This window comes from Mytilus edulis, chromosome 6 (assembly GCF_963676685.1).
Source record: "Mytilus edulis chromosome 6, xbMytEdul2.2, whole genome shotgun sequence".
Lineage (NCBI taxonomy): Eukaryota > Metazoa > Mollusca > Bivalvia > Mytilida > Mytilidae > Mytilus > Mytilus edulis.
Genome location: NC_092349.1, coordinates 45,047,931 through 45,064,386, shown reverse-complemented (window position 1 = coordinate 45,064,386; position 16,456 = coordinate 45,047,931). Strand labels below are relative to the sequence as shown.

General features: G+C 32.4%; 1 protein-coding gene across 1 annotated transcript; it reads right to left on the bottom strand.

The window, feature by feature from the left end:
• On the bottom strand, window positions 1-15,078 carry LOC139526415 (uncharacterized). The gene is made up of 6 exons (XM_071321561.1): window positions 14,966-15,078; window positions 9,933-9,997; window positions 6,137-6,248; window positions 4,212-4,297; window positions 3,472-3,564; window positions 1-1,196 (listed from the first exon to the last, which is right to left on the bottom strand). Exons 1-6 carry the CDS (start codon window positions 15,064-15,066, stop codon window positions 1-3), a joined length of 1,653 nt encoding a protein of 550 aa, XP_071177662.1. The 5' UTR covers window positions 15,067-15,078.
• Between the last annotated feature and the right edge of the window lie 1,378 nt (window positions 15,079-16,456).

The window sequence follows — 16,456 nt, the reverse complement described above, 5'->3', positions numbered from 1 at the left end:
TTATTGAGATTTAGCATCTGTGTAATCTTGTCTATTTATATTGGTTCCATTAAGGATTGAGGCATTAGCAACTTCATTTTGAACTTCCAATGAATTACAATTTATCGGGACATTTTCATTTTTACTCAAATCATTTTCATCCATCTGGTCAAGTTCATGTTCTTTTCTTGAACCACGTGCACATACATTTGAAAGATCAGTATTATTGTCAGCGCTTGCTGAAATTTCTTTCATTTCGATTTTAAAAGGCATTAAGACTGGGTCATTATCGACATTTACTTCGTCAGTTATTTCTGATGTACAATAGATCGGAATTTCATTTACTGTTTGTGGCGGTATATTGTTATCGAAGCTATCGTTGTTAATGACGGTTTGTTTGTGATAGTTTTCGGAGTTCTGAGAGATTTGATTCTTTAATGACTGAGTCAGATGTACATCATTCACTGTGTTTTGTAAGTTGTTATCTTTTTGGTCTTCTGTGATGTCTCCTCTTAGACATTCCTTTTGTAGGAGGGATGACATTGAATGTCCTTGACATTTGTGAATTGTCACTGGTACCTCGTAACTATGTGATGTTTGCTTCCAGTCTTCGTCCAGAGGCTGGTATGGATTTAAGTATCCATCAGTTATCATTTGCATACTAGAATCAGACGAATCGTCCGTGTTCCCCTTTGGAGCATGTGTTTCATCATATTGATGTGTCTTTTCCTTCCAGTCCTCGTCAATTGAATGATAAGGATGAAGATAGCTCGTTGCGTCATCATCTTTATCGAACTCATCTGAGTTTTCGTTTTGGTCTGATTCATGGAGCGACAAATAGCTTCGGGTAACACCTCTTTCAGATCCACGAAAACTACTGCTGTCACCATCTGAATGCACGGGAGATAGGTAGATTGTATTGTCATTATTTTTTAATTCTATATTTGCATTTGGTGAATTTTTAGCCTGCCAAGTTCTCATATCAACATTTTCGAGCAGCAGTGTCTCATCGATCTCAGCGTATAAACTAGAAGCCGAATCAACACGAGAACGTGATTGCCTCAAAGAATTACTCTGATCTATATTAGGAATTCCCGGCTTTGTTGCTTTGCCTTGACTCTTCCTTCTATATTTCCGAACTAAACATGTAAGACCTATTGTCACTAAAACGCTTCCAATTACCACGGAATAAATAACTATTTCCCGTTGTAAAAGCCCTGAAAGTATACAAATGGCTCATTATCATCTTATTTAATCACAAATAACTCTTCAGCTCTCTATAAATAGTGTCTGTTTAGCTATAGGTAACTGGACCTTTAAAGTCATAAGAAACCTCAAATTAAAAAAAAAAATATGCATATGTTTTTTATAACTAAATGAATAGTTTTCATTATACAACTTATGTACATATACTTTTTTTCTGAGGAAAATTCTTCAATTTGTCCACATTTAGAAGAAGTTTACTTATTTTTTATTGCTTCCTTTCAGGAAGCAATTCGCCGACATATTTTCCGTATGCATAGTGACCTGAGCGTAACCCTCCTCGTAAAAATCCGGTGATCGAAATACGCATGGATCTGTCATTAAAATAAACAAGTATCATGTTAAACACGTGCTCAATACCAATGCTTTTTGTTATTTGTTTACTTTAAGGTGACAATTGGTAAACTTCGGCTTCAAAACACGACATTTAATGAGCAGCCATATTTGTTAAATCATAATAGGCAGAGAGAAAAAAAAATTGACGATTATACGATATATTTGCGTAAAAAATGAGAAAATCGTGCACAGAGGACTAAGTTTATGATATATACATGCATTGGTTCAAGAATTGGATAAACATTATTTTTCACCACTCACTCGTTTCATATGACTTTTACATGATACATGATATAATGGATGATCAAGATATGTCAAGAAATTTTGTCTGCTTAACTAAGTAAACCATGATCGATTTAATGCTGAGTCTTGAAAATAAAAGTTTTACTACAAGTATCACACAAACTTAACATTATAAGTGATCAATTAATTCGAGGTGAAGGTCAGATAAACCCAGGTAGAAAGACATGTTCACATTACAAGTTTTCTCTTTGTACCAAATATAGCTAACCTATAATTGATAATATTTAAGAAACCGGCCACACCAACAAAAACTAATTATTGACCAATGAGCCATATTAAAAGGATCAAGGTAAGATGAACCATGCCATACAGAAACAGAAGCCTAACAATTGTTCCATACATCAAAGAAAGAAGGTAACCAATTATTTGTGATATCTAAATAGAGGATAAAACTACAGAAACTTAACATTAACCTATTAACCATGCAAAGTACAAATGTCACACGACAAAAAAAAACATTTTGTTAAAGCAGTCACTGAACTTTGAAAATGAGGTCAAGGGCAATTGAAACATTCCTGAATGACAGATACACTTTACAATCGTTATATATAAAGGCAACAGTAGTATACCGCTGTTCAAAACTCATAAATCCAGGGACAAAAAACAAAAACGGGGTAACAAACTAAAACCGAGGGAAACGCATTAAATATAAGAGGAGAACAACGACATAACACCGAAACGGACCAAGCATCAGAAAAAACACCACGAGAATAACAAATATAACAAGAACACCAAATACATGAATTTGGGATAGACAAGTACCGTGCCACGTCTGATCTCAAATCTCTATATACACTACCTACAAATAGTTGACCTAATGAATATAGTACATTGTATCTTATAAACGGTCATTATCACGAAACTTAAATCTTGATCACCGATCCATGAAATGAGATCGAGGTCAGGTAACACGTGTCTAACCATTGTCTGACGAACTCAAAGACGTTACAAGGAACCCATATAGGAAATATAGTTATAATATGAGCGAACCTAGTATAATAAAAGCGAGTTTCACATGAAAAAAGAATTAAATTGTGATGAAGCAGTCGCTGAACCATGAAAATGATGTCAAGGACAATTGAAACATGACAGACTTGGTAACATAAGATATCTGCGTAAAAGGTATGAAGCATTACAGCAATTAACCGCCGTCACTGTAGCTCCAAAACTTGAAATAATTAACATGAAAACTGATATCAAAATATCATTTTACTTTTGTTACAAACTAAAAGCTTTTGTAGAAGTGCTGTCAAATAAACAACGAACAGTAGTAGCCAATAATAGGTCTTCCATTTGAAGTCAACTCAGGCGTTGCCTTGAACATGTAGAACAAGATCATACGAATTACTTTTTTGTGCATGTTCATGTATTTAGAAATACAAAATATTAATCTTGTTGATATATGAAAGGTACCAGTCCTATAAATTTCAACTGAAATCATTGTCGTAAATAAGACCAACATATATATCACTTGAATAGTTTCATCAATAGTGGCATGTATAGTTTGTTTTTTCATGAAATATCGTTTATGACTTGACATGCTATATATCTTATCTCAAAAAATATATAAAATTAATTTGAAATACTAACCAGTGTTTTCTTTAGGAGGAGTTATGTTTTGGATTATAGTATAAACATTGCCGAAGGACACTGAAGAAACTGTTGTCAAATTTGCCCGTACGGCTGTCAATAAAAAAATGAACATGTAGATAATGATAATAAAATACGCAAACACACAGCTTCTAGATATCAAATAAATACTTTCTCTACAATACCAAATTTTACGGTGAAATATTTTCGTGTGAAATAATTTATTTCATCATATGTATTTTTCCATGAAATCAACTGAAAAGGTATAATTTGTACTTCATATTGAGTGACGATTTGTCTGAAACAAGACCTCTGGAAACACCATGTACTAAACGCTTTAAAAAAGTTTAAACTAATCTTTTTACTATCATTTGTCTGTTTTTTTCTGTGTTAGCCATGGCGTTGTGAGTTTATTTTCGATCTATGATGGTTAACAAAGGTACCAGGATTATAATTTAATACGCCGGACGCGCGTTTCTTTTACATAAGACTTTTCAGTAACGCTCATATTAAAATATTTATATTTGCCAAACAAGAACAAAGTTGAATTTGACTGTCTGTCTGGTATCAATCTATATAACATCTAAAGTGCAAAGGGGTTTCTCTGAAATACTATCAAAATGAAAATAAATATTTTGTAATATGTCACGTGTTATTGGCCATTGTGCAGGTTTAATGGTCAAATATGTAGTTGTATGATACTGTAGTACACCTGTCCAATAACTACATGTGATAAATACCGGTGCTCCATATCCACTCTGTTGTACTCTTTTGTATTGATTCTGTAGTAATTGTTTTATTTAAACAACCATGTACATGGTCACATCTAAAAATATAAAAAAGATAATCAATGTCTGAATGTGTGACTCTCATTTTATCCTGAAAATCAATATACTTATCATCATATCTTGTATCTTTTGTTTTACTGTATGAACAACAACCCGGGCGCCATGGAATCTGCTTATCCTCGCGGAGCTTCTGAGATCATCGCCAGATTGTATGCATTTATTTGTTTTAGTGTTGGTCGTGTTCTTTAGTTCAGTATGTTGTGCTTTGTGTACTATTGTGTGTCCGATTGTCTGTTTTTTTATCAATGGCATCGGCAGTTCATTTTCGACTTATGAGTTTGAAAGTTTCTTCTGGTAACGTTTGCCTCTATTCTTATTTGTCTAAATAAAATCTCGAAGTCAAACTAAAATCCAACCACGAAATGTAGAATATATTGATCATACTATGTTACTCAATATCCAAGGGAATTCATGCATCTTTAATTATCTGTCCTTGCGAACTTGTAATTAAGCATATATTCTATAGAACCTATTGAACCTAATTGGAATCTTGATTTTCCCCATGTGATATTGACACAGATGGAAAGCTTCAAACTAGAATATATATATGAAATTGAAAATGGAAACGGGAAATGTGTCTCAGAAACAACAACCCAACAAAAGAGCAAACAACAGCCGAAGCCCACAAACGGGTCTTCAATGCCGCACCCGGTAGCATACTTTAGCTGGCCACAAAAACGATTATGTATACTTGTTCAGAGATGATGAACATGATGAACGTCATATAAAACTTCGAAATATACACAAGAAACTAAAATTATAAATATTACTGATAAAGACCAGAGGCTCCGGACTAACTACAGGGGCAAAAATGCAGCGGGGTTAAACATGTTTATTGAGATCTCAACCCTCCCCTATACCTGTAGCCAATGTAGAAAAAACAAACATTCATCATTACATCAGAGTCAAAACTCAATTCAAAAGAAGTCATGGTTCGATGTCAGAATAGGTAACAAAAGAAACTATAAAAAATTACAATGAAACCCTTTATGTGTTCATCTTTTAATTCATCACCTTTCTATTTATCATCAGTAACATACCATCCTCCTAATTGAAAACTTAAGATCTTGCATGCTTACATATTGCTCACAAGAGTGAGTTGAAATACAATATATCCATGATATATGTGTCTCAAAACATTTGCTACTTTTTAAAGCAATATACTCTATAAGAAAGATCAGTTTGCTGATTGTGTCCTTTTTCCTTTTGTAATATGTTGACTGAGTGTGTACTCGAATGTTGGGTGACGTATCCATAGTAGAAAACTCTAATTTGTTGGGGTTGATGCGACCACCATCCCCCTTTTTTTGTTAATTTGGTTTGGTTTGATTTGGTAATTTCTAAAAGATTTTATGAGCTTTGAATATAAAATAGTTCACTATGGTAACCTCAAAAAATTATGCAAGCCTCGAACTTATCGGCATTTGCGACCAAAAAAAATCAATGAAGTATGATCTAAATTATTAATGTTATGTTCAGCTTATGACGACGAAATTTTTGCTGCAGTTGGTCATTCAAAACTTCCTACAGATTCAGTGTGGATTTTCAAATGCAGTCAAATGTGATCTATGCATCCGTGTAGTGAATGCATAAATGTCCATTTCTACCAGATGTAATATGGTAGTCATACACCTATATCCATATTGTTAGTCCTAATCACAAGGTGACCATGCAGCTGACCTTTTTTGTTTTAACTCCCTCAACCGAAATGCAGCTTTATGCGAAAAAAATGTTCAGTTTAAAAATTTAAACTACATAAATGAGTTGTCGTTTTTTTTTTAATCAAAACATTTATATCTAATATGAACTAATACTACCTTTGGTAAAATTCACAGTTGCAAGGATTGAGACATTGTTTGCCGTAATAATTGTCTCCACATGGTTTACAAGCGCTCCCAGCATTTCGATTGATGAAACCAATTTGACATACTATCAAAAAATAAATAACGTCTTTAACTTTTTAAGGTAGTTTACCGAATTCATTTGTCTAGCGTGCATATTATTCAAATTGTTTATTCCTTTCCAAATATTTTAATTACGAAAGGAGTAGGTCCGGTAAGGGTCGATTTTGGCCTCAAATTTCAGGTTTATCTGACGAAAGATTTCAGACACTTAAGTGTCTATTTTAGTTGCTTCAATTAGTTTATTTGAAAGATTTTAACTGATTTAGTCATCGAAAACGCTCCAATTCAAGTTCAAATTATCAAATATGCCAAAGAAATGTCACTTTTAGGATGATTTTTGTCAAAAATAATAATGGACGCATCCGTGTTCATCCTCAACCTTTATATATGTTATGTATTATCATCAAATGCAACTTACATTTCAATATCAAGAATGAACACGGACCTACTCCTGACGATTTCAGTAATTTAGCATGACTTAATGATGTTAGAACCCGATATATGTGCATTGTATTGTCAAAAACAGCCCATAGTTATGTAGCAGAAGCATTCCACTTTCAAATAAATAGTTTAAAATTTACATTTTAACAATTTTATATAACTGCTGTATTTTGGGGCCAAAAAAGGGTCTTACTAAGAATTTTGTGTATTACCCATTAAATGTTATTCATATTCACTGTGGCAGTTAATTCATTGTAAACGTTGTTCTTTAGCTATTACGAACTGACTGGTCCTCTTATTGGGTATCCTGCCACATCTGCTTATTCTTAAATACAGAAATGTCGATCAAATATGTTTTTTAAATGTTTAGTGAACTGCTATTTTATAGTTATGTTTGGATATACGTTTGTTATCATACACAGTAAATTAAAGTTCCCTAAAACTTTGAGATATGTGTATTATCAACTATTTAAGTTGGTTTCTCGCCGATACAACCGACAGCGTAACACATATATAACTCTTGCAACTTCGAGATAGAAGTCAACCAATGGAAACAACCGTAGTATATCAAGATGGAAGTCGAATTGCCTCCAAGAATAACGATAACAAATGTCGATCTCCGTTATATTGTTGGAATGAAGAAACATTTTTTGCGGAGAAAAAAGTTGCATATTTTGTATATGTAGGACCAGTGTATGTAAAGTGTGGATCCTAAAATATCATTTTCACTGTATAGCCATAAATTTCTGATGAAGAATGATAAATAAAAGGACGATTTATTTTTATTTTTGAAGAAAATGTAGAAAAGTAGTTAAAATGTATATGTTTAGAAATAAATAATACTAGTAAGACAATTTAAGAGATACGAACGTTTTTTTTTATCGCGCCATCCAGCTGTGAAACATATACCGAAATAGGTGAATATTTAGGACATTTCATGAACAGATCGTGCAGGTGATTTAAAACCAGCAGGTACATGTAAGATGTTGTTGCAGAAAAATATTCATTTCAACACAATTATTAAAGTTGTATATTACGTAGAATAGGTTTTGTCATTAAGTTTCTTCATATTGAACTAAATTCCACTAAGCTGCTTTCTTTGTGCGAGTCATGTTTACTGTCGAGTACTAGTAATGATACTATACTTTCATTTTCACTGTAGAGCGATTCATTAGTATTGTATATGCGGTGCATTTTCACTGTATGAATTTTTTATCTTTTTTGATCTATTAAAGCCTTAATTTAGCCGACTTGCTCAAACAATAGATAAAGTAAGAGAAGGATTTGATAAAGTTTAACTTGCGGAGGAAAGTTTAATTTAACACTCGAATAAATTCAAAAGAAGTAACATTTATTTCAAATGTATTCCATTTAATTTCTTATAAATTGTAGGGATCTCTATCATTGGTTTTATTTATCCATTTCCATGACACTTCATCACTAATTAGTATACGTACATCTTGATATAGATTAAACCGTTGATTTTCCCGTTTGAAAGGTCAGTTTACACTTGGGCCCCTTATAACTTGCTGTTCGGTGTGAGCCAGGACTACATGTTGAAGCCCGTATTTTGACCTATAATGGTTCTACTTTTATAAATAGTGACTCAGATGGAGAGTTGTCTCATTGTGACATTACATCTTCTTATATCTCGGTATCTATGGCTCAAACTGAAACGCAACGGGATAAAAAAAAAAACGCACTACTTTTCTAATATATTTGTAATGGGCTTAATATGAGTGTTGTCAAATCGTACAATTTTGCCTAACCGGTTACTTGGATAGTCGTTCGACCGATTAACAGGTTCACCGGTAGTTTTATATAATGTTTGAGAGCCTTACCTATAGTACACTACAAATGTTCGTTTTCATAATACGATGAATTTAGAAATAAAATAGAGAATGGAAATGGGGATTGTGTCAAAGAGACAACATCTCAACCAAAGAGCAGACAACAGCCACCCATGAGTCTTCAATTGCGTTTGTCCTTTGCACGTTATACATTTTATAAGGATTGTCTGTGAGTAATACTGGCGAAGTTTGACTTTTAATTATCCAATACCACCGTATATGCTATGGCGTTTGTGATATCTTCATATTGACAAAAAAAACAAAAAAAACTTCTTGATCTCGTCGAATTAAAATTATTCTTTCTCTTTCTCTTGATGTCTCAGACAAAATAATGTGGGGTGTTTCAATTTGAAATTAGTAAGCCAGTTGCATCGAGTATACATTAATTACATTCACTTTGATTTAAGTACATTTTTTTAGTTGACATTTCGTTTATAGTATGACAAAACCTTGGACATTCAGATGTAGGTCTACGCAATATTATATATATTAATTAGATCAAACATAAATTGTGATCGTAAATCCTAAAAAAAAATGCACTTAAACTCCGCCATATCAATCTTTTACTACAAAAAAATATAAAATAAGAGGTCTTTTAAATTTTTGTTAAAATCAAGGAAAAACGTAATTTAAGAATACAATATGACATTTTGAGAAGCGTTTCTGTTACAAGTTTGAATAGCTATATATTTGATGAAGAATGAATGGGGAGTTTGTATTTCAATTTGAAAATAATCATAAACACTAACGTCATCAACTAAGTCTTTTCATTTGTTGCAAGTCCATTTATCACATAAATCTACACTAAAAATCCTCGCATCTTCGAAAATTCTACATCAGAAATGATTGTACTGATAGTGATAATTCATCGCATCTATAGTTAAAATGGATCGCTTTCAATAATCGATATGCTATATTATGTTGCTTTTATAACACTTATTTGAACTTTAATGCTAGGTTTGTACATTTAAAAGACATATCACAATGAAAACATGCTGAAACTTAACTTCAAATCAATTATTTTGGTAGTTTCGAAACGTAAACAAATACAGTTTTCCCATGATCCTTTATTCTACAATAGACATACTCGCATATGATAGTGAAAATGAACTAACTGGATTCGCAATTTATTTACATTGGGACCAAGCAATAATTTAAGTAATTCTCACGTAAACCTGAATGATTTAATAGTATTTCTTCTTTTTTTGTCACCTTGTTAATTTGCATTTCATTTTGTCTTTGAGAGAAAGTCTACGGAAATTTAAAAAAAAAACCATTCACATGCTATGTATGTGCTATTCATAAAGTATTTGAACTAACCTGAAACTCATATAATCTCCAATATATTATTCATTATATATCAGTCTCCTTAAAACATTTTACCAGTTTTCTGTTTACACTTTGTCATAAATGCTTACCTTTACAACTGCCATTAATCAGTTCGTAGTTGTAACAACAACAAGTGACAGTCAGATTACTGGAACTAAAAAAATAAAATGATTTATCGGAAATAGTTACTTATTTCTGTTTGTTAAAATCAGGCACCAGTTACTAAAAGTAAAACAGTAATTAGAATGTACACATGATCGATAGGAGTAAAAACATATCCTGGAGCAATTATTTTTTCTTGTTAAAGGTTTATATTTAATACTGTAAATTCAGAAATAATGGCGTGCATTTTTTTTCGATTTTTTTGTAAAAACGATCTAAATGTGAGATTATAAATTACGATTTTAGTCAAATCTACATACAACTATATACATGTATATATTAGCGAAGAAATACGAGTTCCTATTATTATGATACCTACCCATTCGCATTATCTAATATTAATTAAAACCTCGCAAAAATTTCTGAATTTACAGTATGCATTTCTACACCGATCAAGACTGAAAATGAATTCAGTGAATTGTCTTTTACACTGCTATTTTTGCATAGGTACTATTTCTGTATTGAAAATCTGTAGTACAGGAAATTTACTTTTAATATTTCTTACTATCGCTTTCCTTTAAATTATTGTAATATTTAGGTACCTGTATTTTACAGTACTTGATTTGTACTAAAAAAAATGGCACAGAAATATTAAAAACAGTGATCACAATGTTCCATGTTTGAAAATCATAACGTTTAGACATTTGAAATATGCTGAAAATGTAACGGTGTAACCAAAAATCTGTAGTACTTAAATTTAAAGTACAAATCAAGTACTGTACAAACAGGGGCCTGTTTATCGAAACTATCTTAAGTTCCGTCCTAAGAATTTTTTAGGACAGCATTAAGGATAAAGTTAGGACCGACTTACGACACGTCTCAGCATGCACATCGAAGTTATCTTAGGAATTTCTCAGCTAGGACATCCTAACCGATGTCCTAAATATTGGCGGAAAAGAAAATACAAATTAGATATAAAAAAATAAAATATGTTTTTTTTTAAATATAGTCATTTAGAAACTAATAATTAATGTTACATTAAAGATACATGTAATATATGATCATTGTATAATATTTGTACATTTAAACTGTATATTAAAAACAAACCATAAGACAAAAATAATAGCTACGTATTATATAAAAATTTAAGAAACTAATTGTAAACAAGTATAAAATCGGTAAAAAATCATTACATGTTTTTGAGTGAGTTGAATTCGAAGTGTCAAAGTTTTAATATTTAACAGTTCAAAGGCAAATCTCGTGCATTTTTCAAATAAATACGGCGAATTTCAACTATTTTACTACTGCTAAAACAATAATACGTGTGAAAACGAATAAAAGACGAAATTGAATATATCCTAAAGTTAGGGCCATCCTAAGACCATCTTAAGACATCTAAATTGGTATCCTAAAGTTAAGACAATTCAAAGAATTTGCTAAGTCGAGACATGTTTGATAAACCCACTTAGGACTAAGATGTGTCCTAAGTTGGTCTTAGGACACGTCCTAATCCTAAGAGAGCTTCGATAAACAGGCATACGTCCTAATTCTAAGAGAGCTTCGATAAACTGGCACACTTCCTAATCCTAAGAGAGCTTCGATAAACAGGCCCCAGGTACCTAAATATTACAATAATTTTAAAGTAACAAAATAGTACTGAAAACTAAAAGTAGATTCCCAGTACTACAGATTTTTGGTACATACATAGTACCTATGCAAAAACAGCAGTATAGCAGCCTGGGGATAGCAATTAACTTGATACGTTTTGTCCTGTATATATGAAAAATATTCTAAGTAGTACACCATTTTACCCATAGCGTTATATTTGATTAAATCGTATATTGACCACACACAATGCTTGAATAGAAAGAAGCGCTTAAAAGCAGTGTTTATTCAGATGGCGATATTTTCGGCAACTGTATGACTTCTTAATTATGATTTGCTGTTTGATAAGAAGTAAGCATAATACTGGGAAATTGATGATGTCAAAAACTTCTTTGATAGTTATTACAGACTTTTAGAAATTTTTGGTACTAAATGCTCTTCAACTACATACTATATTTGACCTTTTAATATTTTTTGTTTCGCGCGTCACTGATGAGTGTTTGTAGACGAAACGGGCGTCTGGCGTAAATATAAAATTTCAATCCTATGATGAGTTTATTTACTTAGTTTTAAGTTATTAGAAATTGCATCAGAGAGAATTATTTGGTTTTCACTCATTTTGTTAACTTTTTCTCGAATTTCAGGAAACATGTCCTTACTAGCAAAACACGCTTTAAATATGCAAAAATGCGTTTGATTAATGATGGTAAATCTCTCTGCTAAAAGGTTAGATTGTTTGCACACGTGAATTTATTATAAATCAATCAAGCTGACATCTATGAAAATATGCACTTATTCGTCCTTGACCTTTGGTCTTGATTTGACAGAAATTGCACCGTACGATTTTTTTTACGACCGGGCAAAACAGATAGTACATATGTGCAGTTTTTGAATGATATATAAAAGAGGGACGAAAGATACCAAAGGGACAGTCAAACTCATAAATCTAAAACAAACTGACAACGCCATGGCTAAAAATGAAAAAGACAAACAGAAAAACAATAGTACACATGACACAACATAGAAAACTAAAGAATATAATTTAGCCATGTGTTATTTGGGTGCATTAACATTTTCATTTAATGCTGAAATTCACTCTACTAATATACTTTCACTTTGTCCTGATCTTTGCAAGACCCCGTATGGACAGTACTTTAACGGACTTATGAAATTTATTGTGTTGTTATCATTTACACAGCATTGAGTCTATATCACTGCTGATGGACTTGGTGGACTATCGGTTAAAAGTAGTATCAACAGTTCCGTATTCAGTACTAGCATGATTTAAAACACCACCTATAGAAAATGCCCGATTATTAATTAATAGATATTCTGAAACTAGGGTTTCAAATTCTGCAGGCAAAGTTGACTTTTATAGCTGACTATGCGGTAAGGGCTTTGCTCATTGTTGGAGGCCGTACGATGACCTATAGTTGTTAATTTCTGTGTCATTTTAGTCTCTTGTGGAGAGTTGTCTCATTGGCAATCACATCACATTTCTTTTTTATATTAAGATAGAGTTGGCTTTTTAAAAGTTTTTTGTTGTTGTCGCATAGCTCTTCAAACATTTCGTTTCTTATACATCCAATATTGCTAACAAATACCAGGCTTTCAGTGTTTCTGATGAAGGTACTCCAGGAAAGCGCTTCACACGCATGAAAACAATAAATGTTTATAGTTGAAAATGTTTGAGTGTGGAAATCAATCTGAACGTACTTTGCCATTTCTTCAATTAAACCAGACTCGAGAGAAGTTCCGCATGAGTGAAATGAATTGATGAAAGTAGCGAGGGCAATGTATTAAAGATGAAAGTGCTTAGCTGAAAGGTTGAAATGAATCGAGCAAAATTCCGACTAATCTAGTAGGATTGAAAAATATATCATATATACACAAATGGTTGGTTCAAGATCTTACCGGGTCGTAGTAATATAAATAAGTACTAGTAAGGCCACACCAATTTAATTTCTTGTTCTACGGATTTTTGGACTCCAAAATTTGGGGCGAGCGAGCGATTTGAAAATTTTAATAAAAAAATATTTAATTTGCAAATTTTTGAGGCGAAGCTTGAAAAGTAAAGGCGAGCGATTATAATTTTTTTTTGTAAACATAAAATGATAGGTTTTGATGATTTATCACTTGTACTTTGACATTTCTTTAATTTTTGAAGTATTTTTTCCCTGTTCACCAAGAAATGATTAAATCTGGTCTATGTATGTGTGACTGACAATGAGACAATTCTCCATCCAAATCATAATCAGTTTGGGGGCAACCCCTTAATGTTATAAATATCCCTTTTACATGTTTTATGAGGGATCAATATAAGTTATAAATATTTGTTTGTACAAAAGGGCTCATTTTTTCTCATAGAACTATATATCTATCTGGTATTAAATGGTCAAAACACAGTGGGTCAACATGGTCAAAACATGTCCAAGAAATTAGTAATATTCCTGGACTTTAACCATGTTAACACATTTACTTTAACAGTTTAATATTATTCAAAATAAGTGGACCCCTCTTTAAGAAAAATTTGTTTAAAATATGATGTAACTCTCCTCTTTTTGAGTACAAAATTCTAAGTGTTCAAAGGTTTTGTATAGAAGAACTATACAAATCCTTGGTATTTCTATTTTCTTTTCTACATCAGTAAAATGACCCCTTGTCTGAGGGAGGGTTGTTCTCAACCTGATAATAACAAACACAGGTCAAAGTACGGCCTTTTACACAGGGCTTTGATACAGACCAAACAGCAAGCTATAAAGGACCCCAAAATTATTAGCGTACACAATTCGAACAGGAAAACCAACGATCTAATTTATATACCCAAACGGGAAAATACCAATGAACAACATCAACAAACGATATTACTGCTGAACGACATGCTCCTGAATCAATCAGGACAGGTGCATAAACATGCAGCGGCTATGGATAGTTTTGTTTCGCCAGCATACAATATAATTGCAGTTGAAGGCAAATCCTTCAGAAGTTCTTTGTGCTTTATTCTAACAACGATCATTTTTTTATAAGGAATATAAGTAAGGGGGAAAGAAACCAATTTTTTGTTCTTCACGGAAATACCCGCTGTTATAACTTTTTATCGGAGCACTCCAGGTTTCATGCTGAAACAAATATTCTCACAGATATTTACAGTGTGGTGGGGTGCTTTTATGTTTAAAATCGTTATATACAGGTTAGACTGTGATAAATTTAACAAATGTTGATATCTTTTTATAATATTTACAAAAAAAAAAACGGTGCGGGAAATGGACATGATTACAATTCCGGATGCGGGAAGCGGGAATATAATAAAAATAAAAAAAATCTGTTTTGAAAAAAATAGGTGCGGGCGGGTCCGTCGAACAAGGGATCAAATTGGTGTGGCCTAATGATTTATTAATTAGAAAATATGACATACCCTCCACATTTTGTACACACGCCTTCATCTGTCTCATTAAGGCTATTTACAATACTACAAAAATCCCATATTATTAAAATAAGATACACCAATTTGAACATTTTAATAAGATTTATCAGGAAATATTTAGAAAGTTTCTAACGTCAGTCATATGATTGATTATGGATATGAAGGAATACAGGATATGCAATGAGGAAGAATTTGTCGAATGTAAGTACAAACATTTGTCGATGAATTGTATATGTAAATATAATTGTAAAAACGAAGATGTGGTATGATTGTCATTGCGACAACTCTCCACAAGAACCAAAAGATTGTTTGTCTGTTGATCTTTTTTGAGTGCATGTGATAAATACCTAACGGCTTCTGTATAAATGACAGCAGGTCATTAATAGAGACACGTAATGGAAAGTACGTGAGGTATAATGACGTTGACCATGACTGCGTGAAAGTCGAAAAGTTGAAAATGTTCAGAACGTTTCCCGAGCTACATGAAGAACTTGATAAAATATATATAGGTCACATGAACAAATACACTTAGTTACGTGTATCTCTAATTTGGTACACCTGGTTTCACTCCCGAATCTTAGTGGAGTTCGTGCTGTTCCTTATTTATTATTTATAACTGTTGATGTAAATGTCCTTTGGTTTTGTGAGTCTTTGTTTACTCCTTGATTTCGATTTTGATGTTCTTCCATGAACAAATAGTTTCGCGTAGCTCTAGCGTACATGAACTGGTGACAAGTGTTACTCTAAGGTATGCAAACAAATAAATACGAAAACGACTAGCGTGTTTGGTAACAAAATGAATGTTGACCCGTCCGGCCCTTCTTAGGCATAAATCTTGACTGAATTAATCAATAGTTTGAAATTTTGTTTCCAATTACTGAGTTTATACTCACGATATTCGGGCCTTTGTAATTGTTTCGGCATTTTTCAGAAAAGTGTTTAATAATGTCAAGGTTACAAGTGTTAAAGGGGCATTAGCTGTCAAATTCATGTTCACCGATTTTATTCAATTTCTCATATTGGATTTAGTACAATGTAACACATTTATCCAAACTCTTAAAAGTCTTAAAAAACGATTTACAAAGTACGGGAATGAAAACACATAGCTTCATTTCATGTGGTTTTTTTTAAGTCTAGACGCCATCTAATTAACTATGAAGTTGATCTCTAAAGTCATCCGATGACCATATAAGCGATGTAAACATAAATATAGATATAAATAGATTAAGCAAACTCGTGATGCTGAATTTTTCTATGTCATTTTTTTTATTTCATATTATGTTTATCATCGTTTTTACCTGTATAAGAATGATTTTATGTGGATCGAATCAGTCAATCAAATGATTTACTTTTGTTTAACTTTCAATGTTGACATTCTATTCCTTTAAATGACTTTACACACACAATTTACGTGTTATCCATCTCAAGCTAGGGGGTTCAGTTGAAGTTCACATGAGTACGGATTCATGAGGTCGAATTATT

What these genes read in the sequence shown, in the direction of transcription:
- LOC139526415 (XM_071321561.1), bottom strand. Translation starts at nt 15,066, where the DNA reads ATGTTCAAATTGGTGTATCTTATTTTAATAATATGGGATTTTTGTAGT. An exon ending in GATTAATGGCAGTTGTAAAG is followed by an intron (nt 6,249 to 9,932) that starts GTAAGCATTTAT and finishes ATTTTTTGATAG; the next exon opens with TATGTCAAATTGGTTTCATC. An exon ending in AACTGTGAATTTTACCAAAG is followed by an intron (nt 4,298 to 6,136) that starts GTAGTATTAGTT and finishes TTATATTTTTAG; the next exon opens with ATGTGACCATGTACATGGTT.